The 27,846-nt window shown below is 45.5% G+C and overlaps 1 protein-coding gene across 3 annotated transcripts; it reads right to left on the minus strand.

Moving 5' to 3' along the window:
• Positions 1–1,062: 1,062 nt before the first annotated feature.
• On the minus strand, positions 1,063–27,846 carry Ccdc169 (coiled-coil domain containing 169). 3 transcript variants are annotated; one of them, XR_007230095.3, is made up of 9 exons: positions 27,728–27,846; positions 25,888–25,968; positions 18,327–18,433; positions 18,206–18,246; positions 12,746–12,844; positions 12,487–12,540; positions 8,817–8,893; positions 2,109–2,253; positions 1,236–1,349 (listed from the first exon to the last, which is right to left on the minus strand). XR_007230095.3 is itself a non-coding variant. In XM_048424819.3 (8 exons), exons 1-8 carry the CDS (start codon positions 27,808–27,810, stop codon positions 1,250–1,252), a joined length of 642 nt encoding a protein of 213 aa, XP_048280776.3. In that variant the 5' UTR covers positions 27,811–27,846; the 3' UTR covers positions 1,063–1,249. The 3 variants fall into 3 exon arrangements, 2 of the variants coding, with proteins under 2 accessions (XP_048280776.3, XP_085538684.2); XM_048424819.3 differs by lacking the exon at positions 2,109–2,253 and having other exon boundaries at positions 1,063–1,349; XM_085682558.2 differs by lacking the exons at positions 2,109–2,253; positions 25,888–25,968; positions 27,728–27,846 and having other exon boundaries at positions 1,063–1,349; positions 18,346–18,439.

The following is a 27,846-nucleotide window of genomic DNA, read 5'->3' on the forward strand; positions in this document are numbered from 1 at the left end:
GTTAGTGCTATACATAAATGCATGGATGCAGAGCCATCTACTGGAGAATTGTGAACCTACCAGGGACCACACCCTTAAGAGAAAATGGACTCCCCTTCTCTGGCAGCTCACACCTTCACTAGCTCCTCAGCTAGGGGAGGGGCTGTTGGCTCTGGAAGGATGACCGGCTTGACCTTGTGTAGGTCTTGTGCAGGCAGCCACAGGTGTCATCGCACATGTGTGCACATCTTCCACCTACATACATACACACAGACGTCAGTCCCTTGCCTAGAGGAAGAAACAAATGATGCTTCTCATTAGATATGGATCAAAGCTCCACCCGTGAAAACATGCACAGGAAATTTAAATCCCAATCATTTCTCTTATTAAAATCGGCTAGTAAATTATATGGGTTTTCCTGGCCTAGATTACAAGTTACAAAAAACATCTAAGTCTCAAAAATCCCTAAACATGAATAGGATTCATTAACGTTTATGGATCTTAAAACAAATCTTCTCTTATTCACGCTCTGTTTACTTCTAGTCTGCAGTATTCCAAACTCTTGGAAAGCTGATCCAAAGAATCAGACCACTGTTGTGAGCTAATAAACACCACATACTCAGTGGCCAGCCCCTGGGACTGAATAAGCTTTCTAGAACGGCCAGAAATCTCATAAACAATACAATTTACCATAGTCATTTTATAGATGTGGGTGATGAACATGAGGTGATAAGAGTTGCCCCAAACCCTCAAGGTGACCAGCAGAGTGGGGCGCTGAGACCCACGCAGTGCACGGATGAGGTGATTGGGGACAGCTCAGTCACACTTCCGTGTGCATGTGATCTGTGCTTATTGGAAACCTTGATTTTAAAGCACTGAGCTGCGTGAGCAGGACGTAACCTAACATTGCATAAAGGTTTTAAATACATATAAAATTTTAGCTAATGTCCAACTTAGAAGCCAAACACACAGTTGGCGGCATAATCAGAGCAGATCAGAAAGACCCTGCTGAGACTACTGGAATAACATCAGCCTTCAGGCTCCCTCCTAGGACACAGTAAGAACCACAAGCACAGGTATTGGTTACTTGAAGTCACTGGAGACACACGACTTTTATGCAGTCAGAGCAATCGATTTTTGAAAGAGCGAGAGAAGCCGCTCTTCCTTATCAATTTCCTCTGCTGAGAAATGTGTTGAGCGTCAGCCTCCTAAACTGAAGATTCTGGATGAAGAAAAGATGGAAAAAATAGAAGTATGCCCAGCTCTGGAATCACGGGTTGAGTTTTGGAAGATGGTTTGATCTTGAAATCTTTTTTACTGGTCCTTTCTTGGCATTCGTTATCTTCTGATTAATGGAATTGTATCTTCCGCTGAAATAAAATAAGCATTGATCATAATTGTTCTGTCACGGCTGTCTGCAACAACAACAAAACAGTATGCGCCACCTATGGCTGACCCCGTTCCTCCGGTCTGGGGTAAGGAAGTCTTCATTGACATGTTCTGCCTACAGCCCAGTCTTAGGCGACCACGTGGCATTATCTCACTGCAGCTATGGGGCAACCATTGCAAACGCGGGCACACAAAGGGCCAGGCTCCAGAAGCGGCCTGTCAGGTACCCACCGTAGAAGGCCCTGTCTAGAAAGAGGTGAGGGGAACCAATCTGCTACTTACCTTTTAATTCAAATTAAAGGCAAGAACAGGGAGAGGCCAAGAAATAGAACAGGGACAATAAACTAATACCAGCACACAGATTTCTGTTCTTCGATCCCGTGGAATCTTCTCTGACTGACCTAGGCAGCTTTGTGAAGGTTGCTTCCTTGTGTTCTTCTTCGAGACAGCAGAGGCTGCCCTAGCTCCAGTGCTTTAAAACTATCTTAGAAAGTGGTCTCAGCAAAAACGACCAAGTAAGGACCTGTCATTTTCCTTCTACGCAGGAAAACTTTTCTCTCCCCCATAAAAGCAAAGAGAAGTTGGCAAAAATGGCTCAAGCCAAGTAACTTAGAACTCTAGAAATCAAAAATTCATAGCAAATCTCAAGAGTTTTCAAAAAAAAAACAAACTTGGGGTGTTGGTGAGAACACTGAGTTATGCAGAACTTAATCTTCCCTAGTCCTATGCTTGCCCCTTACCTCCAAGAAAACCAACAGCCTGTGGCTATGGTAAAACCAGGAGCCAACACATACTATGGGAGCCACCAATCACTGGCTGCAAAGGTCTTCTTCTTTGGCCTTCTCTGGACATGGTCCAGCATGAACACTTCTCTTGGAGAATTTGCTGGAACAAATTGAAGCCATCATTTAATTTCATGGCTACTACTATTTAAAGCTAAGCTAACCGGGAAAGTTAAAAGGCTGGGGTGGGCACCGATAATCTTCAGCACACGCCCTGGAACCTGAAGCGCCCTACTCATGTGTAACTATACATACCTAGACCATGTGTGTTCTTGGGAAGGACCTAAACTCTCGCCTCTGGCTAAATTTGAGGCGCTAAGGAGCAGAGGGGAATGCAAAGGCAGAGTTGGGATTTTCCTGGCTGGATATGGAGAGCCCGTCCAAACATATATGCTGAGTCCCCCAGGAAGGAAGCGAGTTATTGATTCCAAGCACTTTAAATTTTTCTGCTAATTCCAAAGTAACCACTTAGCGAACTCAGAAGAATACAAAGTGGCTGCTCATGAGGGAAAATACCAACTTCATAGAATGAAGTTTAAAATGTCACCCCGTAACAGCAGCCTTCAGCCCCAGGGAAGAGAGAGCATCTGAGATTCAGAATAGTTATGTGATGTTATATCAAATGCCCAGTTTTGATGAAACGGGAAAGATAACCAAAAACGCAGACACAATAAAGCTAGAATGAAAGAGGGAAAACAAAGCTGTCAATAAAAGCTCAGTTTACAACGTGAAAGGCTGAAACTACCATACTTAAAAATCAGCAGCAAAGGGGGGCGGGCAGCACCTCAAGATACAGCAATCTGCATTCATTTTTCGGCAAAGCAACCCAGCAGCGAAAGGGATCACAGGAAATTAAACAGTTTCTGCATAGCAAGGAGACAGCCAGAGGCACAAAGAGAACCACAGAAGGGAGAAACTCCTGACCAGGTATATTTCAGACAGGACATCAATATCTAGACTAGACAAAGGAATGCAAATATTAACCCTCTCCCTGAAGCACCAAGACTGTGAGTTAATAAATGAGCCAGTGAACTGAACAGGTGGTTCTCAAAAGAAGAAAAATGGTGAATAGAAATTTGAGAAAGTATCCAACATCTTTATCCATCAGAGAAATACAAATAAAATGAATCTGAGATTCCATCTCGCCCAGGTCAGAATCTCACCCAGCAGAAAAACTAATGACAGCGAACACGGATGGAGGTATGGGGAAAGATGAACCCTAGTCATTGTTGGAGGAGGACCAAGTGGTACGGCCACTGTGGAGCATGGTGCGGCTGCCTCTCTAAAGACCCGAAGTAGAATTCCCACATGAATTTGCTGTACTGCTTCTGAAGCACAACCAAAGGACTCGAACCCGGTGACACCCATGTTCTCAGCTGCCCTGTTCACAGCGGCAAGGAAGCAGAACCAGACTAGCTGTCCATCAGCAGAGAGAATGTGGCACATATACACAATGGAAACTCAATCATCCGTGAAGACGAAACATAGGTGAAGATGGAAATATATTAAACAAGGTGATGCAGGACTAGAAGACAAGTGAACACGATCCTTCTCAGACCTGGATCTCAGCTCCCAATTTTTATGTGTGTTTATCTGGAAATAATGCAGATGCCAAGAAACTAGACAGAGGCCTTTCAGGGGGAAGTAGTTTTGAAGGTATGAGAGTGGAGAGGGCATTCTGAGGGCAGAAAATGACAACGGGGGATGCAGGGAGATGGGAGAGAAGAACAGACAGGGCCGGAAAGGACACCCAAACCCAAGTATATGTGAAAACGCCACCAGGAAGCCTGCTACTTTGTATTCAAATAAATAAAGAACATACATAAAACTTTGTCGGGAGTATCCATAGCAACATTATTCACATCATCAGAAATGTATAAATAATTCAAATCCCCATCAACTGATGATTTTGATAACCAATGCTCCATAAAAATCTGGGATGCTAGCTAATCATCACGATAAATCTGACTGTGCTTAACGTGGATTCTCTTGAGATCAAAAGCTGGACTGGTGAGCCACACCCTGCACACTCTCGTAGGACATAATAATAGGAAAACCCACAGAAATAGAAAAATTAGTGACTACCAAGAGCAACAGGGTAAGAGCTAACTACTAAAAGGTATGATCTTTCTTTGGGAGTTGTGGGGGGGGGAGTGGAATGTTCTAGAATCAGTGGTGACAGTTACCCAACCTGGAGAATACACTAAAAACCACTCAGCTTTACTGTAACTGCAGATTGCTTCCGTTGTGCGTAAATAAATATGTGAGAATAACAGGTTGCAACATTGTTCAAGTGTGTTCAGTGAGGTTTAGAAACCACTTTACAGGTATCACATAAATGGCTCCAGCACAACAGTGTGGCATAATTGTTGCTCAAGTTATCGCTCATACTTGTTTTTCTCTCTTTACAAATGGAGTCTTTCTTATTTTACTTATTCTTTGTATTTACTAATGAACTACACTTTGGAAAGGGATTGAATTTGAGAATATTTATCAAGTTAGGAGTTTTTCAAAACTCAATTCTCCTAGCAACCATCCAGTACAGGTTTCACCCTCATTTTACAAAAGGATAAACTGAATCTAAGAGAGACTATTCATGTAGAGCCACACTGGATAAGTGGTAGAGGAAAACTGATTTTCTGTCTGCTCCAAAGCAAGTCAGTGCAAAATTTTATTAACCATCATGCTTCTTGCTTTATTAAAAAAATAATACCGAACACTATTATTTTTACTTAGACTTCTGCAAGCCAGCTTATCATAAATTTTTCCCTCACTTTTTATTCCCATTAAAATGAAATAAAACTACACAATTCATAGAAAATACTAAAAATGAATAAACACAAATCATCCATAACCCTATCAAGTTGTTTTACATTATACTTTTATTTACTATTATAAATATATCTACCTAAGTTAGGTACTCTAAAATCTGTATCCGAGAATCATCTAGAATCTAGTAGAACTTCTTAATGCTGGCATAGTTTATTGAATTACTGTCTTAAGGCTCCAGATGATGGCTGTATTTCCTATATCTGCTTCTTGTCTCAAAAATAAGTTTTCCAGACAATATTTCCCTCAACAAGACACAGTTAATGTCCCACAGATGCTTTTATTCGGGAGCATGAAGAAGAGCTCCGTCTTCCTCGAGGACCTTCGATATAAAACTTTCACCAACAAAGAGGAGGCTGCATCGCAAAGAAAAAGGAACGTTGCAGTTGGCTCTCGGCTGAGTTGCTGCTGTGGTTTCCATCACCGTTGGAGTTCCTTATTTGTAAAGTCCGGTTTTCTCAGTTAATGTATCCATGGACCATAGTCCAATGCTACCTGTCAGCTTTGTAACTTCCTAACCTATTTCTAAATAGTGTTTCCCTTCACTATCTTAGCAATTCGTTATAAGCAGCATGTGCAAGGGTCTTTAGAACAGATCTTTCAGTGAGATGGGGATAATTCTGTTCATTTACAATTTCATGAAGTCAGACCAAAATTTGTGATATTCAACTGGGCAGAACCACTTTTTGCTTGACATTTTAAATAGAATTTCTCTTAACTGGATCTTTCCTGGTACTCTGATTTATTCTGAGTGTCGAACAATGTCATAAGCCAGTGTTCAAATTTTGGTTCTGCAAATGGATGATGCTCATGACCCAAAGGTCCATGTGTTAAACATGATCCCAGTTAGTACTGGAGGCAGGGAGGCTGTGGGGTCTGCAGGAAGCTGGGTCTGGTGGGAAGTCTTGGGGTCACTGGAAACATAACTTTGAAGCCAACAGTGGGACCCAGCCCCTTCCTCTTTTCCTTTTCTCCCTGCCTTGTGTATGGCGGTTTTGCCCTACCTTGTACTACCAAGTGTTAGTGTGCTGCTTGATGCAGGCACAGCACAGGGAGGGCAACCAATCCTAGACCAGAACCTTTCAAACTAAGGCTAAATTAACCCTTTTTAAAAATAAGTGAACTACCTCAGCCTCTGTGTTACAAACGCCAGTTGATGAGCCCATATGAGAATGTGAACCAGAACAACATTAAGGCCATAACACCAGCTGATCACATACCAGCTTATTCCTCCCTCATTGAACTTTGTGTGAATGGAAGCACATTTACATATTCCTTTACAGAAAACTATGAGAATTATCCAAATGTTGTATAAATGGCATTTTATTACTATGACTTATATAGTATATATGCATAGACATAAAAATATCCATCCCCCACTGAGGAACATTTTAGGATTTTTCCACCTTTAACTATCACAGGTAAAGCTGCTATGACATCCATGTGTAGGTCTTAGTGGTTTTCAGAAGTAGCATTGGTGACAGACAGAACGAGTATATGAACAGCTAGAGAGGAGAATATTCCTGAGCAGACATCTAACTGTGCATTCCACCAGCTCCCACTCGTGTTCTGACCGCGCCTAAGAGCCACCACCTCCTCAGCAGCTGAGAGATGGTGCTGACACCTCCTCCTGTGTCCATCGGCCACTCCGTTGTTAGCCCCAACATTGGTTATACGACTCATATTTGACTAATCCACAAAAGCAAGCTATCCCAAACCGTGGTCAGGTCAGTAACCCGGAGACACTATTTTAAGGCAGTCCGGACTACATGCATATATTCAATACCTCCTCTCTGGAAGATGTCCCTATTGGGGAAGGTTCAAGGGTTGCTGATAGTTTCAGACAGCGAAGGTCTTATCGGTCCAGCCGCTTGACCACTCGTCATTTTAGCAATCCGTTCAAAGACGATTAAGCAGCAATCTACAGTAGGTAATCTCTCCAACATTCGGATTCATCAGAGACAGAAGGGATCTGGGTGGGAAGGCGCAGCTCTGAAGGCTGTGAGGCAACTGAATGAGTGAGCATTCCCAGCCCACAGCATCCACATCCTAGGTCAGCGCCTCAGGCTCAGCGTGGACCGATGGCTCAGAAGCCCCAAACAAGCAGATGGAGGCATGGTGGATGGCCACTGCTCCACAAGGGGGCAGGAAGGGATGGGCGCCTTGATGATCTCCTTGGGCGACCTTCAGTCAAACCTGATGAGATCTGCCAGGTAGCAGACCCCTCAGGATGATGACTTCAGACTCAGGATGACGTGATTTTGCAGTTCATGCTCTGACACAACCAGCCTCAAGAGTATTCAGTGAAAATCCAAACTCTCCTCAGAGTCAACGTCTGAGGCATGTTTATGGCACATGCATTAATGTTTAGGAATACATGCATTGATGTAGTGCAAATAAGGCTGAACTTAACTTTCCAAGTACCTCTTCAGTATCAAAGAAAATTCCAAAGAAGCAGCAGGGTATTTTAAAAAGAGATTTGAATGAGTGTAAAGGTAAAACCGAAAGGTAGTTATGTAAGTTGGCTGTGCAGAGAACAGTTGAGACGGGAGTTACTGTCCTCAGAAAAGACTGCCCAGGTGGTCACAGTTCCCTGCCCTGGTACAGCCTTGCCCACGGTGTAATAATGTCCCCCTGCACCTACAGTGCTGATCACACTTGGTTGTCCTCATAGAGTCTGGAATGGTAGTGCGAGTTAGGTAGAGGAGTGACCCTGGCCAACAGAAACCTTAGAGGCTACGCAGCCAGGGAGCCTCCTCAGGAGATAAAAGCCTTGCGTGCCGTCAACATGCCATTGTAACTCGTTCTCGGAGGGACCAAGAGTATCAGTGGGTTCTGCTCAGATGGAATTTCACAAGGTGGCACCTAGGTCTCCCAGCCTTTATTTCAGGAGTCTTTCCCCTTGCGGACTTCATTTGTATCTTTCCTCTGGGACACATCCTAGCTCAAATACAAGTATGCCCTGAGTTCTGGAACCTACCATAGAATCTTTTACCACCAAGGTGGGCCTGGGAATCTCCGGTATAATCATTTAATTATTTTCCCCTGGAGTTCCTTTGTCACTGTTTAAGATTTAAAGTACATTATAATTCCATGATGAAGATGTGTAAAGATAATTAATTGTAATCTTAAAAATTAAGGATTATGAATGAAAAATATACTTCAATCTATCTAGATGAGAATTGAGCAAAATTGAGCTACACCATTAGTCTTTCCCAAAGACACCTGTCATAGTACACATCCCTTGGGTACCGCTTGTCTTGACTGTGTTCGGGCAGGACTGAATTGTAATTAACCTATATCTTGGTTTAATTTTTTCAGTGTTATATGTGAATATGCTCCCACACATGGCAACAAGGTTATATAGAGAAGGATCTGGTGATATCATATTTCCTACAGGACCTGGAAAGTTCACAAGTATATAAAGCCTCAGAAATACCTCAGAGTTCCTTTGTTCTTCATCATAAAGTGACTGCATTTGCATAAGATGGGTAGTTTAAACTGTACTGTGTTTATAGTAACAAACACGTTTCCCCTCTGAGAAGGTCAAGGCAGACCCGAGCAGTGTCTGTGGTGTTGTTAGTGGGTGTGGTTTTCACTCTCTCTGGGTGCTGTGTTGCTTTCCTTTAACACGTCACCGGGTGTGGAGACTAACAGTGCTTCTGGGACCCCTGAATCTCATGCTTGTGGAGTGTGCGGTCTCTTCCCGTGTGCGTTTTTATACACCGCTACAAAATCTAGAATCTCAGCTTCCAAAGTATAAAAGACACCTGTTGTGTGAGCGCCATTCACGGGCAAGTATAATTAGCTAGTGAGGAGAGATCTACCTAGACGTACGTTTTCACCAGACTCTCTTTCATTCTAGGCAGCGGATCCATCTGTTGCCTTTTAGAAAATTGATTTAAGCCAGAAACCTGAAATGCAAAAAGAGCGTGTTATTTTCTTCCTTCCCAACGGATTCATTTTCAGCCCATTTCCTTCACGAACATGTCTCTTAGCATGTGTAGAGGCGGCTAAGTGACAGGAAGTTCAGCCATTTTCTACTAGGATCAGCCATTTAAGTTTCTGTACAAACCCCCTCTGGACCCCGTAGTCCACGTGACTTTTAATTTACAGAGAATGCTATGAAGACCAGTCACTCATGTGTGTGGGTCTCTAAGAGTTCCTGTAGTAGACATTAAACATACACAAAGCACAAAGCCCGCAAGCAAGTCAGAAAACGCAAGGAACATACAGTGCTAAAGCAGAAAGGTAAGATCATGTTAAATATTATATCTCTGTTGTAGTTCTTCCAGAGAGGCAAAAGGATGCCTCGGGCCAATCAACTTCCAGATGGCCACCAAATCCTTGAATAAATGAGTTCATCCATATAGGGCAAAACTGGAGGAAAGAAACTCAGTGATATAAACCAAAGACAACAGCATCTGAGGGGTCAGGAGAGGCACATTATGTTGACAGTAGGGAGACCTCCCAAGGCAGTCAGTGAAGATCTGTGTGTCATGGCCACCAGCCTAACAGGTTCATTGAGAGGCCCTGTCGTGAGAGTAAGACACCCGCTGTCCTCCTTGGGCTTCCACGCATGCTCACATGTTCTTTTGTGGGCAGACACCACACCTGTAAACCCAAAGCATTTCTATTTCCAGCTCTCAAGCCCTTCGCTAAAATCCTATATTATTCAGAACAAATACCAAAATTTGAATTTATCAGGTCTCATAACACTCTTGAGAAGCTAGTCCTGCTGCAGTCTTTGATAATTCCTTGTGCCTGGGAGCCCGTGTGAAGCAGGACCTCTACACACGGTGTGTAAAGGAGACCTATGATGGGGGTGGGGGAGTGGGAGGGGGTCGGTTGCCAACAAAGCACACCCATCCCGCTTGTTAGCTGCAGGTTAGATGTTAGCAGGCTGGGAAGACCCAAGGCCTGGATCCTGCCTCACAGTCAATATCTTTAAATCAAGAATTTAAAGTGGACTTTAATTACTGACTAGAAAAGGAACCCAAGTCACATCTTTGACCTTGGTAGGAGCCCGACACCTGAGCTGTCCGGAGGGCCCTGAGTGGAGGCCTAAATCTGGCTGGAGGAGTCTAACCCTTTACAGGGTCTCTCTATCGCAGAAGGCTTTCTGATAAAGAACAGAGACACACCATTGCCTCCTCCTATAAAGACAGCTCCAAACAGGCCTGTCAGTCACCTGGGCAGGACAAAGCCCCTCAGGAAAAGCTGCTTGTTCTGGAGACCTTAGAAAAATAGTACAATGGCTGCCTAGCGTGTAGGGTCAAGCCCCGGGTCTCTTTGGTCATTGGCTTCTCTCACCGCTTGCTTGCCGGTGTGTTTACTCTGCAATAAGCCAGGCTATCTGTCTAAATTCTTCCCACAGAGGTCACAGGAAGGAAAGCAGGGACTGAACCAGGTGACAAAGTCGGGGGCTGGAGACAGCCAGAAGGAGTGCTACAGAGGCGTCCTCAGCAGACTGAGCAAACACAGCTCCCGCGGGAGCAATTATTTATGCATTCAGTGTGGGAAGAACAAAACTCACCCATTAACCTTCCCAGGCACTGCCGCCTGTGCAGGGCCAGAACCACCTTTGAAGACAGAGATTAGCAATTCACTCTAGAGTGGAATCCTCATTAACATTTATACCAGGGGCAGGATTAACGCCTTCACGGAAAGCTGTAGGCTTTGATTGTACATTCAATGAGTCTGCACAGTGAGGAGGAGAGACTAGCTTAAATGACTTTTTTTTTTTTAGATAAATAAAGGTAAATGGGCATTTCAGGGGCAAAAGACCTTCACTTTTCACCCTAGACAAAACAAATCTTCAAGGGTGTTTTACATGAATGGATTTTTTTCCCAGTAATAGGCTTTTATTATAAGTTGTGAAAATGCTTTTGAACACTGGCTATCTGATGGTCTTCATAGTAAACAATAATGCAACAGGAAGAGTCAGGCACATGTGTTGGCTACAAGAGACCCAGAAGGCAAGTAGAAACCCCATCAGAGAGCAAGAACCTCAAGAGATCAGAAAGGAACGGGGAGGTAGCATCCTCCAGTTGCTGGAGTTTAGAGACTGATGTGTCAGACATTTCGCGGTGTGTGCTCTTCACACGCAGGGCTCTCTAAATACTCCATCAGACTAGGAGACCGACGACAGTATCAGATCCTTCCTCAAGGGTCCAGAAAGGTCATACAGCAAGTCGGGCTGGGGGGACGTCTCGGGAGCTAAGGGCTCAGGGATTGGAAGCATGAGGATTTCGATTCAAAACCCCAGCATCCAAGCAAAAAGCCAGGTATGGCTCTGCCCCCCACCAAAGTTCTAACTGGAAAGAGTGTGTCCCAAGCAGAGTGTGGAGTTAAAGAATGGACCGGAGGGAGTCTGCGCTGCAGGTACAAGCCTTGCTTCCCAGACAAGGCTGAGGACCAAGAAGCTGGCCTTGATTGTTTTCCTAGGCTGAGAGATGACAGGGACTGACCACCATGTTTCATATCCTACTTACCTTGTTGATACGAAAACCCCAAGCATCCCTTTGCCACTGTAATTCTGATTTCCATTCTCAACTTCCCCACACTCTTGGCCTTTGGAGTTTCAATCCCCACACCTAGCTCCTCTTCTGAATTATTTCATAGATCATTCTCAAAATTCATCACTAACTTTGATCTTCATGTCCCTAGGTCCCCCACCTCCCTGTCTGCCTAGCTACAGTTTCCTTCTGGCTTCAGAACTATGTCCTGAACCATCTTTTCTTTTTACCTTACTCGTAGTCCCTACTGTATCTCATTCTTTCATATGTCTGCAATTACTATCTGTGGGCCAATAATTTTTAAATTTCTCTTGGCAATCTAGAATATTTTCCTGAGATTCATACATCCATCTGATGTCTGGATACTTCTGTTTGGATAATATTTACTGAAAACGGAATCCATGTCCTAATCATAAAATGCATAGCAAATTAGAGTTAACAATTTAAATATGTAAGTAAGAATCAATTATCAAGGTGTATATACATGATGAATGATGTGGTGGGTACAACAGCCACTAAAATGAAGGCAATCCTATAAACCATGAGGCGACCTAAGTCATCATGGCGATGCAAAGCATGACCTCTGTAATGCCACCAGTGTCACAGATGAAACTGAAAACCCAACGGAAGCCTTCGAGAGTCAGGCACACACAATGTATTGATCACTTTCCACTGACGGGTGTGCTTGGCTGGGTGGCTCAGACCCACTGCCGACAGGAAGTGACACGTGAAGATTACCAGTTTATCTGCATCACAGTGACTACAAGCAAACTACACACAGCTATCTTTTAGCTGGGGAGACCATTTCATCCCTGTATAAAAGTTATGTCTTTTCCTTTCCACTTGCCATATTTAAAAAAAAAAAAAAACCCAGTCTGTTTCCTTCCTTAATTTCGACATTTGTTTCTCTGCCAAACAAACAAGAATGGGAAAACAAGATGATCGATAGCCAGAGGAAGTGTCTAGAAGGTACAATCAGAGGAGTTTACCTGAGACATTTCCGCGATGTACATCCGGCGCTCATTGTTGGTCCGGTGGTACGCCTATTGAAAGACAACGGGTAAATCCTGTGTGAGAGCGGGGTAGCCACACTAATGGGGCCATTACCACGTCTGGCTTTATGTCTCCTACTTTTTATACCAAATGAAACGGGTTTGTAAAAACTTCTTGATTGTGAAGGCATTCATAGGAAATGCTAGAAACGAATGACGGCTTCAAGAACATTGCTTCACTCGGAGTTAAACCAACCTTGGATTCCTGCTCCAGTTTAAGGGCGTAGTCTTTCACTTGGTTTTCGAGACTCCGTTTTTCCTTCTCTAGTTGTTTGAGCAACGTGTTTAAAGATTCCTGAAAATATGAACAGTGAATTTTATGCACATGTAGTTCCAAGCAACAATAAAAAAACTCATGAAAACGTTCGCCAGTGAACGAATGCTATAGCCAAGCGTGACTCTGATTCTGTGCACTGCACTAGGTGGTGTTAAAGTAACAGTAATAATACATAAAGCAGTTATCATGTTTACTGAACTCTATTCTGTGAATTAAATACCTTCTCGGTTTATTTCAAATTAACCTGTTGTCCCAAGGCCCCCAGATTGGATTAAGACTCGGAACTGTGCCTCTGCTTGGAAGTTTCTAGTGAAGGGTAAAGGGTTGGCTATAAGATTGGAAGAGAAATCAGAATCTATCTATCTATCTATCTATCTATCTATTTTCACAGATGACTTCATTTGGTGTGAATCATGAGATTTACTGTCCTTCTGTTTATTGTCGGGAAAATCGCAGCCCTGGAGCTTACGTAATTAGACCAGAGATGTGTGGCTGACGAGGAAGCAGAACCCATGTGAGACGGTTCCCAGGGTCACACACTCGGAAGCTGTCCATCACATAGCTGCTGCCGCTCTAACGATGGGGCTGCTGTTCTAACAATGGGGTATAGGCAAAGACTGCCTTGCCTCTGCCAGCTATATGCTTCATGTCTATTTGATACACTAGTGTAAACGACCAGACACCAGGCATCCACAGAGATAAAAACTGAAGGCTCCTCTCCCCCCAAAAGAGGGGATGAAACAGATCATGGTGACTAAGACCAGTAACACCAAACACATTGAAGAGTGAGAGAAATGCATGGCTAAAACGTAGCATTTAGATCTGCCCAAAACACTAGTGACGATGAGGTCACTCTCATGCCTACGACATCCAAGAGAAGCTGCAGTCGGTCCTCAGCGGGTTTTCTCCAGAGGCACTATCGCAATTCTGGGGTTCCTGTCATCCCCTTCAGGACACTATCCTTCATATAACAGACCCACCTGGCCTGGGCCTCGCCTGTCTCCCACAGAGTGGACGTGAGGCGTGTCCTACTTGCTCATTAACAGCTCCCAGTCTTCCTGTCCCTAATCATCCCAAAGCAGCCTATATTGCAACTTGCTGGGAACCCTCTATTTCCAAACTCTGTCTCATGGCTTCTTTCCACAGTATTCCAACTGTTAGGGCACATCTTAGGGTCATGATCAGGCCTTAGAAACCGAACTGTCACCCTAACTGGGCTGATCAGTTGGTATCATATGTACCAATCAGGGCAGATCTGCCTGCTCTACAGTGCCTCAGACAGGCGTGACCCACCTTTCTGCTTTCTTTTATCACTTTCGGTACTGCTGGTTTTATACCTAGCCTTCTGTGAAGTAGCTGCCAAGAAGGGATTAGAAGAGCAAAGATCAGGAATACCCCTGTGAAGATGGGGGGAGGGGAAGCAGGAGGCTGGGAGAGCAGCTTCAAGGTCTCCCCACAGGGCAGGCAAAGCAGGCTGGCTGGAAACAGACTCACCCTAGTCTGTCACACAACCTACAAAAGTTTACCACAACTAAGGAAACTCTAAGCCCAATCAGTCAACAACGGAATCCCACACACAACGCCAGGAATAGCTCTGCCTTTGTCTCTCTGCTGCCGCCATAGTTCACAGGCAGAGAACAGACCTTTGCAAGTGTGGCCTCAACAGAGTTCAAAGTCTTCTATCAAACCATCTTCCTGGTTGATGGCCTTGTGATGTGGACCCGGCTGGAATTTCCCAGGTACAGGGCCGGAGATGAGAGCGGATCTCTGCTTCCTAAAATGCACACCGTTCCTTTCTCAATGCCGTGTCGCACTCTCACCTTCTATTTTTGAAGCTCTGAGGTCCAGAGCTATGGCATTTTTAGGCAGAAAACAGTCTCCTAGCTGAGGGAAAGTGTGCCAGCCCCATGAGGTGGCACCAAGTCCTGAGTGGTGACTGCTCACTGGCTCGTCCTGCCTCTCCCATACCAGCTGCTTCCAAGTCCCCAGTGATAAGTCTGGAGCCTCTTTGCACCCTGTTGTCCCTTCTTAAACTGTCTCATATGAAGACGGGTCCTTCAGCTATGTCTTCCAAAATGTCCTCAGTCTCTTGCCTATGAACTTTTGTCCTCCAGGCAGCAGGAATCAGCTATCATTTCTCGGCCACCAGATGTCACACTGAACTCTGAAAGCAGAGCCCTGGGTGTGTCTGTTCAGAATCCTTACTGGACTCTTCAACTTCGCCCAACAGCCAGTCTGGTTTTACGTACACAATTTGTGTCCTAATAAATTCATTTTCAAATGGCACTAAGCATGATTTTCAATTTTGCAGTGGCTTTTGTTTTTGGCTAGCTGAGATTAGTTTATGAATTTTTAAGGCCAGGAAATAGAGTATGTGTTGGGAAATGGAGTGCGTATAAAAGTGAATTTTTTTTAAAAAAAAAAATGATAAACTAAAAACAAGGTATTTTAAAAAAGGTTCTGGCAGAGCTCAGGGTCTAGACAACTCTGCCTTCACCTCCCTCGCTTGCTCCACAGCAGAGCGTCTTAGGTAGAATGGAAGGTTCTACTCCAGCACAGCCGAGAAACACAGCAGTGTGGCCATTTCGGGACCAGTGGCCAATTTACACCCAAACTAGGACTCTTAAATAAATCTTTGGTTGATGGGCACTCATCTCATGTACTAAACAGCAGCTACAGACCAGCTGGAGGGTGGCGGTATCGTCCTGACTTTCTGCACTGCCATCTCCTGTCCACTCCGTGGCAGGGCCACATAGAACAAGATAGCCACGTTCTCCGATGAACCTTGGCACTGTGCCCACACGTGGCAGCAGCTGTGTGGGACACGACTCCTGGGCTGCATCTTTCTTCTTTTCCGTCACCTGCTTTGAGTTGTGTATCACACACGTGGCAAGCTTTAAATTTATAGTATGGCTCAGACAGGAAGGTTTGCTGTGGAAATCTCACTGGAATGAGACCAGCAGTCATATTAACTACACATTGGAGAAGACAAGAACTCATCTGGATTTCCCTAGAATACTACCATCATCAAATACCCTAGAGTCTAGACCAGTACAGAAAACTGACTGCATACACACACACACACACACACACACACACACAAAGCTTTAAAAGTACTAAATTATTCTTAAATAACTTTAAGGTCTATTCTGGGTTTTTATTCTTTCTTTTTACTGATGACAAAGTAACTGGGTATTAGGAAAGTGAGTATTTTTATCAGCGGGCAAATGCTGTCACCACTTCCAAGCCACAGCAGACACACTGTAATGTTCCTGATCTCCCCAGCAGCCAGTTATCCTCTGCATAAACCAATGGCCACAAGCCAGAAAGTCATCCAGTGAAGACAAACCGTAGCTAGAGGTGCTCTAAAAACCAAATCCTCGGAAAAGACACAGAGATTTCACGCTTCTATCAAAGAACTGCTTTTGACAACAGTTGCTTCTTGGCATTCTAACTGAACGGGTTTTCACCTACATTCTTGTTTTCAAAAGGTTGCTTCTTAAGAGTAGATTGAAACACCAGGTGAGGAAAAGAAGCTTCCGGGCCATGTTAACATACCTGCAGTAAAACAGACTTCAGATTTAAATAAGAGGGAAAAGGCCTGCACCACCATAACAGACAGAAAGAAAGCCCTTACCAGTCACCTGTGGTTTTTCTCAAAACTAATGTTAATTAAGCAACAGCAATATTAGGCAGGGGCGGGGAGCTGCAAGCTAGAACATCCCATAGGGGTTTCTAAGAGAGAAAAATGGCAACGGGACTTAGTTAACCGATTTAGTTCATGGCAGCCTCCAGACAACACCAGCTCCGATGGAAAAATTAAGATTCTTCACACTGAGCCTACAAGCGCCCCCTTGTGAGCAAGCCTGCTTATTACATATATGTATCACGTGGCCCTCTTTTCTGTCTGGTTTGAAACTATGCACTTGCCTACAAGCAAACTGTTTTGTTCTTTGGGGAGAATGCAAATTGGGGGGGTACATGGATTGATCACAGGCCTACCACAGTCAAGCAGACAGTGGGAGTTCCATATCCTGCTTCTCAGAATCCAAGATCCCTTCAGTCATCTTTTCATGATACGATTCTCACATCAACTCAATGCACTTTATACGAAGTTTAAATGTCGGCATCCATAAGGCCGAAGAAACGACGGTAGCATTCAAACCAACCGCCATCAACTGTGAGTACGGCTGTGGAGGCAGCTCCTACAGCCTGATGATCCGCAACAAAGACAAAGTCTGAACCTGGGGCTGCAGAGGTGCTTGGGGGTTAAAAGCGCTTTGTGTTCTTGTAGACGACCCACTCTTGGTTCCCAGAACCCATATCAGGAGGCTCACAACTGCCTCAAACTCCAGTCCCAGAGAATCCGACGCCTCCCATCCTTTTGTGAGCTTGGGACTAGATCAACAGCACTCGGATCTCTGTGCTTGCTCCTCAGTCCTTGGTGAGATACTTCCATGAACAAGGCCGTTTCTTGCTCCTTGTTGCTAGATTCCCAATCCCTGTTTAAAGACTTAAACACTAAGTGTTTCCGATGTGAGCTACAGAATCTTTCTGAGGGCAGGTTCCAGGCATAAAGAAGCGGGGAACCAGAGATTTAGTTTCTGTAGGGAGGATTTTGCCGGTCACACTTCACCATGGGTCCTATTAAAAGGCTACCAAAGAAGGGCACTTACACTAGTTACAGCAGCCATGCCTAAAAGAGCCACAAGAGGGCAGTGTGAGCCACGATAGAGGAGAAAACTTGGGTTTTCCTGTCTCTCTCTCTCTCTCTCTCTCTCTCTCTCTCTCTCTCTCTCTCTCTCTCCTCTCTCTCTCTCTCTCTCTCTCTCTCTCTTCCAGCTTTCACCTGGAGCTTTTCTACTTTTTCAAGGATAAAGTCAAATGAGTAGAAAAAAATGAGTAGAAAAGAATTTATCCAGGATGACAGGAACATTATAAAGGGGAAGAATGTGAGGGCAACATTGAGAAGAAGGAATGAGAAGGCCCAGTAAAGATTTGTGTCGTGACGGGGGCAACCTTGGTCACTCTGCTGCTTTTGTGTGTCTTTCTGTATCTGTGTATGTTCCTGTGTACACAGCTCTGTCTACATGTTTTGGATTAATGTGGAAACAGAATGAACACGTTTTAGATATGTAGAAGACGGTACTTGGTGTTCAGCGGGCTTCTTAGAGGGTGAGAGGCAGGTACCTCTAAGTTCCCAGCCTGCTCAGCTGTTCTTCCCTGCATTCACCCCTAGCCCCAGCTTGTAAGGGGCAGGGTAGCCTGAAGGGCTCGGTTCTTGTGCAGCTCCGCTGAATTTTATTTGGCTTGGGCATCAGCCTTTACATGTCTGCGTGCATTCCCTTGGTTCATTTCGACTGGCCGCCCTGTACTTACCACCGGCATCTTTTCATAGGCACGAATGGACGACAGTCTATCTGCAAAACAAACAAACAAACAGTTGCTGTATTCGTACTTCCTCCTTTGCTCCTCCGCGCGGGGATCACAGCTCCTGTACCTGAAGGATTTCCACGGACCTTTTCCATTTTCTCTTTCAGAGACACGATTTGCTTTTCCAGTTGGTCATTCAGCTCCAGCTGGGTCTCATACCGGACTTTCCATTCACTGCCTGAACGAAAATGGGGGAGGGGACAAGATCACCCCAATGCCACTTACTTGTTCATTAAAATAAAATGAATCACGGCTGGGAGATGGTTCAGCCCATGAAGTGCCTGATGCGCAACATGAGGACCTAGTTCAGATCTCGGCGCACACCGCACACGTAAGAAAGACGCGGACAGGGGTGGGGGAGGGGCAGAGACCGGCAGACCCTGTCAGCTACAGTAGCAATATATTTAGGTATTTTCTCCTTCAAGCAGGTTTTTTGTTTTCTTTTCACTAATTGTATGACCTCTGGGTTCAGCAAAGACACCCTGTCTTAAGTAATTAGCAAATAGGTAAAGAAGATGCGTGTGATCAAAGAAAATGAGGATATTGGCCTCTCGCCTGCACATGCACACGCAACACATGTGTACCTAGACTCACTCCTGCACCGACATGTACACACACATATACATACACAGTAAAATATGGACCAGTTCAAATTTACCTGACTTCAGTGGTAAGACAAGTGAGCTATTTCTAAGATGGGATTTCCTGGACTGCTGGGATTAGACCCACCCTTACGCTACCACACAGCCAGAACTCAGTACAGCTTTGGTGCCTCCTGCACATCTTGTTTTTCCTTGTTCTCTGCCCCCCCATTTATCCTTCACTTCCTGTTTTCTTATAGTATATTCTAATATGGGGAGTATCAGGAACCTGTCTCTTCCCTTGAGATCTCTTCATAACCCCCAGCACCAGTAACCATCCAGTGCCTAAAGTCAGTCTTAACCACGTATGTGCTTTCGACACCGAAAACTGTAGCCCTCATATGTTAAAGGTCAGTCCTACAAATGAGGAAATCAAGGCTCAGAGAGGTTGCGTGACATTCTCAAGTCGCTGGAGGGAATGCTGGTCACGATGGCATACATTTTTAAATCCTGCACTCAGGAGGCTGGGCCTGATACACTGGAAGTGCCAGCCCAGACAGGGCTGCATAACATACTTTGTGTCAAAAAACAAACAAACAAAGCAAAAAAGGTGAAAGTTGAGCTAAGAGATGATGTAACTGCAGTTAGACACAGTTTCTTACGACTCAAAGGGTCTCCTTTCAGCTGCTCAGCTGCAGCAGCACTGTATTTAGGGAGTTTCCTTTATTCTTCAAGCAGTTTTTTTTTTTTTTCTCTAAAACCCTTTAGCTACTAAGGCCAAAACACTCAGCACTGGGGAATGGAGAGTAGGCAAACACAGCTTAGAATTGAAAGTTCCTTGTTCACTTCAAGGCCCCGAACCTTGAAGTTGGACCTTGCAGAAAGAAAAACAATGGCTTGTGTTTCGACTTCTATTTAGCACACCTGAGATGAAGACTGCGCTCTGATAGTGCTGGGGTCTGAGGAGAATGAGGGAAACAGTAAACTCCACTACAGACTGCACCCTGTCAACAGGAAACAGCTCCACCCCAGACTGGCACTGCTAGGTACAGGCTTCCAACACCTGGACACATACCCTCCTGTCTTCCAACACCAGGTCACACACCCTCCCACCTTCCAACACCAGGTCACACACCCTCCCACCTTCCAACACCAGGTCACACACCCTCCCACCTTCCAACACCTGGACACACGCCCTCCCACCTTCCAACACCTGGACACACGCCCTCCCACCTTCCAACACCTGGACACACACCCTCCTGTCTTCCAACACCTGGACACACGCCCTCCTGTCTTCCAACACCTGGACACACGCCCTCCCACCTTCCAACACCTGGACACACGCCCTCCCACCTTCCAACACCTGGACACACGCCCTCCCACCTTCCAACACCTGGACACACGCCCTCCCACCTTCCAACACCTGGACACACGCCCTCCCACCTTCCAACACCTGGACACACGCCCTCCCACCTTCCAACACCTGGACACACGCCCTCCCACCTTCCAACACCTGGACACACGCCCTCCCACCTTCCAACACCTGGACACACGCCCTCCCACCTTCCAACACCTGGACACATACCCTCCCACCTTCCAACACCTGGACACACACCCTCCCACCTTCCAACACCTGGACACACACCCTCCTGTCTTCCAACACCTGGACACACACCCTCCCACCTTCCAATACCAGGACACACACCCTCCCACCTTCCAATACCAGGACACACACCCTCCCACCTTCCAACACCAGGTGCACCCTTTCCCAGACAGAAGCCCAAAGTCACTGCACCAAATGCACCAGGAAGGAGAGGAAGGCAAAGCCCTGAATTACCAGGCATATTTCCAACAGACACCACTGACCCCCAAGTAGATGGAATTCTCTTTCTGACTGCCTGACTGAAATCATCTGTCTCAATCTGCATCGTTGACAATGGAAGCTCTATAGCCAGACAAGAATGCTCCCAAAACAGATTATCTTTTTTATTTATATGAGTATAATTCTTAATTTCAATATTTTTCTGCTGTGGATACAAACACAGCTCTCACCTCAAAGGGCATATGAGGCTTCATTCTTAGCCAAATATGAGTGCCCTCAGCCCAGGAACAGGGGTTCAAGTTGCCCCACATAACACATTCTGCCATAGGTGAGTTTACATAATATTTTATTAGTTACAGAACTAAGAAAGGCTTAAGATATTTTCCAAATATACTAGTGTGCCCACAAGTAGGGTATAGAAAATTGGGGTGAATTCTGCGGTAGACCTCAGATGCTGTCTGGTGACAATCTTGGCTTTTGGATTGGTGGCAGTTAGGCATCTGCTGAGAATGTATTTCAAGGTTTTGGTTCATGGTCAAGGACAATCCCATCAGACTCAGGGGTAAAAAATGAATGGTTATTACCATCTGCAAATCATTGAGTGTAATACAATAGGACCAGACAGAAGAATAGAAATCACATGATCATCTCAATAGACACAGGAAAAACTCTGACAAAGCAAAACAGCCCTTCACCACAGCATCGAAGAAACTGCCCATAGAGAGAATATTTCTCAACACAATAGAGACCACAGTCAACACTGTGCCGGATGCAGAAAAGCAGACAGCATTTGCTCTACATCTCGGCACAGGCCGCTCCCTCCCTCGCTCCCTCTCTCCCTCCTTCTCTTTCTCCCCCTCTCTATTTTTATTTAGCAAAGGGCTCAAAGCCCTCCGTGGAACACCGAGATGTAAGGAAAACATGAAAGGTCCTGAGAGGCAAGGAAGAAGTTAAGCTATCACTTATTCGAAGCTGACAGGATCCGAGACTTACAGGACCCTACAGACTCCTCAGAACTCCCAGACACAGTAAACACTTCACCAAAGAGGCAGGATACAAAATCAGCAGACAAAAATTAATACGATTTCTAATTAGTGGTATGAACTTGCTGAAAAGTAAATCAGTTTAAAAAGCGCAATAGCTTCAAACCAAACAAACCCAGAAATCCGAGGAATGAATCTAACTAGGAGGTGAAAGACTGCTACGATGAAAGCCTTAAGACCCAAACTAAAGAAGACACCAGGAGTCCTCCCGCACTCGTGATGGGCAGAATATTGTAAAACATGATATCTGTTATAAAACTCGATATATATCATAATATTATAAACACGATCTCTGGAGGCTCAACACAATCCCCATCAAAATTCCAAGGAAATTCTTCACGTAAGTAAACAATGGACATTCACATGGAAGCACAAAAGGCCCGCAAACCACAGCAATTCTAAGTGGAAAGAGGAAAGCTGGAGGTGTGAGATGTGGCCTCAAATTATACTATACAACTCTACAAAAACTGCATGGTATTGCCACCAAGCCAGACATGTCGACCATGGGACCATGGAATAGAGGGGAACACTGGTTCTCAGCCTTCCGAACGCTGTGACACTTTAATCCACCTCCTCATGCTGTGGTGCCTCCCAGCCATAAAGGTATTCTCGTTGCTACTTCATAATGGTAACTTTGCTACTGTTATGACTTGCAATGTAAATATCGGATATGCAGGAAATTGATATGAAATCCCAAAGAGGTCATGACCCATAGGTTGAGAACCATTAGAATAGCGGCTGAGAACTCCATGCACACAGCTGAACCCATCGAGTTCGCAACCCTGTGGGCGGTGTGCTTTTCCACCAGCATGGCAGGACGTGCCGATCAAGAGGACTCTTAAGTAATTTGGTCAGGGTTGTGCACCTGTAACACTCCCCAGCCAAATCACCCCGAGGCCAACTAACTTAGTCAATGCTACTCTCACAGGGACAAGGACCCAACACTTGCTACACGTATTAAAGAAGAAAGGACTGAACGCTGGGGCATTTCAAGTCTTTTTTTTTTTCCCCCAGTAGTCTGGATGACGAGAAATGTCAGAGCCCAGTACTTAGGAGGACAATGAGATTGTCACAAGCCAAGGGCCAAGAGAACAGAGCGTTTCAAAGTTAGGTTTCTAATCAATGTAGGGCACAGGCCGAGGGGAGGATGCCTGAGTGCACACCGTGCTAGTGATCCTGATGAGGAGTTCCAGGCGACTGGAGGCAAATCTCCTGACCAGTGAACGCAATTGTGAATGAGGCAATCGGGAACTCACTCACTGTGCAAGCCTGGACCTTTGCCCACCTCCATCCCCTCAGGGGAAATGTCCCCGAGCCTCAAAGGCAGCCAAAGTTTCTGTCTCCAGATGAAATAAACCAAACCAAACCAAACAAAACTGAGGGGCAGGTGACTTTCCTATTGTCTCATTGCTGAGGTTTGAGATGAAATTCAGAGGCCGCTACTGTGTGAAACCTCATTCTCTGCATATAGGTGCCATGGCCAAAGGGCGTCAAGGGGCCTGTTTTGAAACTGGTTGTATTTCCTTGCTCTCTTACCCGTAAATTAATCTATTTATAAGATGGATGAGATTAAATAAGATAAAGATAAGAAAGAGTTGGGCAGACACAGGAAAACACTGTGTTCTTGATAAAGCAATTAAAAAAAAAGAGGAAAAAAAAGAAAAAAGAAAAACACTATGTTTTGAAGGGTGCTGCTGTGTAAGTGTAGGGGAAGCCTGCTAAAGAGAAAAAAAATGGATCCAAAGAAGTCTGTGTGCCTCAGGTGACGTGAATTCAGCAAGTCAGCATACATTGGGGATGGCTGGGGATGGAAGGAAAATGATGCAGGACCACAGGGCCTAGCTCTGAAGTATTGTCATTGACCAGTGCGGGTAGAAGGGAATTACACACAAGCGAAGAGTTAACAGGGGTTAGGCCAGGCCACCCAGGAGCAAGACGGGAGATGTGGAGTCAGATGCAGTCAAAGGTGAAGACTTCACTGAAGTCTTTGGAGAATTACTCGTTCTCTCTGGAAGAAGAGGGTAAAGGAAGCAGTTGAACATGAGCTCGGGAGGCCGGTGGTAGGGTTCTAAGGACTGGAGAGCATATAGGAATTACTCACACAGTGAGGGTAACCATGGCTGTCAAAAGCTGCCATAACCTTATAAGGTTGACACAGTAATAAAATTGGAACCTTTACGCATCCTTCAGGATAAATACAGATTCGTTAATGTTTCAGCAACCTTCACAATGTGTCTCCTTCGGGAACCTCAGCCTCTCGCTGCAGGCTGTGTCCCCTTCCTGGTTACTCAGCATTCTCCCTAAATGGCTTTGTGTTTAGGACACCCAGTGGCAAACAATATGCATTTTCATTTCTGTATTTATGTGCTTTGTGTGAGTATATTTCATGTGTACGAAGGCACATGAGGAGGCCAGAAGAGGCTGTTCTGTTTCTTGAAACTATGGTTACTGCTGCATGTGGGTGCTGGGAGCTAACCTGGGTTCTCTAGAAGAGCGGGAAGTAGCCTTAGCTGCTGAGCCATCTCCCCAGGCCAGTGAATTATATTCTGCAAATGACTGAAATACTACATGCCATCACACAGGTCACAATGAAATATGACCTTCCTTTTGGTACTGGTTGAGCTCAAGGCTTCCTCTAAGAAGTTGTGCTTCTAAGTTTCACTCCCAGCCTGCAACAGGACCATGACACACTGCGCCTGTCTTCCGTCTCTTGAATCCATGCCTGTTTACACCGACAGAACACAGTGGCTCTAACCACACACCCATCTGGAAGTGTCCTCTCCCCGGCCCAGAACTCCCATGCCTGCCATTTAGAATGTTTGCTCAGGACTGTACTGTAGAGGGCCACAGCCACATTCTCCATCATCAAGATGGCGCTGACATCCGGCTTCACCGCCAGGTGAGCAAGAAAGCGCACTCGTGTTGGTAACTTTCCACCACTGCTGTCCCCGCCTACTCCCGAGGCATCGTCTGGGATAATGGACAGTTGACCAATCCAAGAGCGACACGTCCGAAGCTAGGACTGTTTCATATATAAGGGATGGCTTCCTTCATATCTGGGTCCCCGGGCATGTTGGCTGATACTCTCTCTCCCAAGAAGTATTAAAGCTATTTCTACAGAAGGATCCTAGTGTTCCGCGTGGTTCTTGCTGGCGAGACTGGGCATGGAACACTGTACTCTGTGAGACAGGGAGATGAACGCCAGCCCATCTGAACCCTCAGATGACTGAACCCCAGGGGCAGCACTGGGCTGCAACCACAGAGACCCCAGTCAACAAGCACGGTGAACCCACCCATCTGTAACAGGTTTTAAGCTGCTGAGTTAGAGGGTGCTTTGCCTCACAGTACCACATAACCGGAACTGTCCTGTGTGCTCATGGTAAGTGCCATCACGGTCGCGGCCGTAGTAGTGATAGGTTTTTGTCTCAACCAACTGTATGACCTGAGAAGCAATTGAAATTCCTGAATCCTGTTTTTTAATAAATGGGGAGAACGGCACCTGACTGCCTGAGAGTCTCGAGACCTAGTAAACACGGGGGTGGGGGTACTTACACCCGTTTACCTTATCTTTTAGACGAGTGACCAAGGAGCGCCTGCCATCCTGCCCTAGGTACTTTGTGCCTCATCCTCCATCCTCCCCAAGAAAGCTATTAACATTCGGTTCTGCTCAGCAATGTTTTACTAATGGGATTACGCATTGCATTGCCTCAGCCATTCCCAGCCTTCTGCATTTCCCAGACCTAGACAGGCCCTTGAGAACAGTCCGGCTAGCCGTGTCCATGTAACTACTGAGCGAGTGAGCCAGGGGCTGCTCCCACAGGGCCGGGGATAATTAACACATACATCTGGGCTTAGAAGAGACCATTATAACCTTAGATAAAATGGCTGTGACGTTTCGGAGGCTTTATTATTATTATTATTATTAATTTTATTATCGGCTAAGTAAATTACATATTTATGTGACACAGCTAAACTGTGCATATTAATGAATACTCTGAGCTTATAAAGTAGACAAATACTGTCAGAGGTTTGGCATTCTTAAGTGTTCCTATGGAAGCCTTTCTTGTAAACTACTATACCAAAAAGCAACATCGAAAGCTTGGTCCTATTACCCAGTATGCGCCATTTCACCCACAATAGCCACCCGGCACATGAGTCCCACATGTAACATTTACTGTGTACCTGCCTTGGTCACTGTTGAGGCTGGTCTCCAGCTCTGCTATCTTATGCCGTATTTCAAGCATCGAGAGATGCACGACATCCCTGTTATTAGAAAGATTTTTGTTAAGATTAATCCAATAAAAGAAAACATATGAAAACTAATGCATAGCAACCCATCCAGACTTCAGGGCCAAATTATTATGAAAGACCATTTACTGGAGAAGCGGCTATTGGGGAAATGAAAGCCAATTAGTCCGTCCTAAGAGTTAAAATGCACCAAAGTCCAGAATCTCCCGGTAACCAGTATGTGCCTACACTCAAATACAATCCCAATGATGCTGTTACATGCTTCTCCAAATCATGCTAAATACTAGCATGAGGAATAGTTACAGTAGCAGGTGACAGCAGATAATCCCAAACACAGATGCGGGAGGCACTAATGAGACACAAAAAGAAAAATTTTAAAAATCAAAAGCGACTCTGAGGTTGTTAGGATTTGAGTGAGTGGCAGGTTACCGGAATGCAGGATGGTGAAACCGCAGAGGGCTGGCCAGAGAACTGAAGGCACTGAAGTGCGGCTGAAGGCACTCGCTACAAACCTGACAACCTGGGTCTGATCCCTGTAACCCACATGGCAGAAGGAGGGAACCAACTAAGTTGTCCTCAGACCTGGGCACTGTGACACGTGCAACCCCTGCCAAATGCGCACAATAAATGTTAAACAAAACAAAAATAACAACACAACAACAAAACGAACAGTTCCATGAACACGTGCCCAAGGATGGCAGCCAATGCCCTGAATGCTGGCTGAATTGGCCCGGCTAAGAAGCTAGGCTGGGGTCTGGAGTCACTGGGTGACAGAGCTGAGATGTGACTTCTCCCAGCCCTGTTCTGCACCTTGACTGCCTCAGAAACATACAGTCTGCATCAGAATGCTCGCATTTTGATACAAGACCAAGAAACAGGCGATCCGGTCAGAGTGCGACAGGGAAAAGGGCTGTGTATGCTGCTCAGGGGCTCTTTTGCAAAGCTGCATCCTCAGACCAGGTTTTACCTTGAAACAGTGTATCCCCTCCAGTGCCTTAATTGCCCTCCAGCCCCTCACCTCGTGCTGAGTCCCTGGGTTTACAAGAGTTTGTCACCAAGCATGGATGTAACTAGTTTCTTCTCTCTGTCTCTCTCTCCCCCTCCCTTTCTACCTTCCCCTCCCTCCTCCCCTCTACCTCCCTCCCTTTCTACCTCCCTCCCTCTTGCACTTAAGAGACAGGATACAGGTCCCTGGTAGAATTCTGACCTATCGCTTCCACCACTCAAGAAAAGCACAGAGGGTCCCAGATTTCTGAAGTTCCTCAAAAGGAACAGAAAGAAAATGAATTTAGCAGAACCGTCAAAACCAGTCACTTATTTTTTTTTCAGCATTACAATTTCTCTGTGCTTGATCTACACAAATATAACAACTCACTTGTATTCCCTTGACTTCCGCTAAATGAAAAGGCAAACGGGGACAGTACAGATGGCCCAGTGGCTAAAAGCTCTGGCTACTCCAGGTGAGGACCTGGTTTGATTCCCAGCACCCACATAGAGGTTCAAAAGCACCTGTAACTCCAGTTTCGGGGATCAGATGCCATCTTTTGGGCACCCTGAGAACTGCACATATCTGTTGCACACACAGAGAGAGACACACACAAGGCACACATACAGTGAACCTCTCCATATAACACTTCCTTGGGAGGTGCCTGGTGAGCCCTGCATGAATCTGCCCGCCACCCGGGCTCAGGGGCCTCCTTGTGCATATCAGAGCTCCGACCCTGCCGGTCACAAGAGGTCTAGCGGCGAGACGAAGCCCACGGGACCCACTCACTTCAAGTGGATCTCCTCCAGCAGCTCCAGCTTCAGGCGGTCTGTGCTCACCCCCTCGTAAGTGTCTCCCCGGCCCTCTCCCATCGCGGCAGCTTAGGGACCTCCCGCGCCCTTTCCCTG

Source organism: Myodes glareolus, chromosome 20, assembly GCF_982192425.1.
Source record: "Myodes glareolus chromosome 20, mMyoGla1.1, whole genome shotgun sequence".
NCBI lineage: Eukaryota > Metazoa > Chordata > Mammalia > Rodentia > Cricetidae > Myodes > Myodes glareolus.

Bases quoted from the DNA above. Each gene is read 5' to 3' on its own strand.
- Ccdc169 (XM_048424819.3), bottom strand. From the start codon at position 27,810: ATGGGAGAGGGCCGGGGAGACACTTACGAGGGGGTGAGCACAGACCGC. The intron at 18,434-25,887 runs GTACACAGTAAA...TCGTTCAGGCAG, and splicing joins CTCAACAGTGACCAAGGCAG to TGAATGGAAAGTCCGGTATG. The intron at 12,845-18,205 runs GTAAGTACAGGG...TCATATTTTCAG, and splicing joins CCTATGAAAAGATGCCGGTG to GAATCTTTAAACACGTTGCT.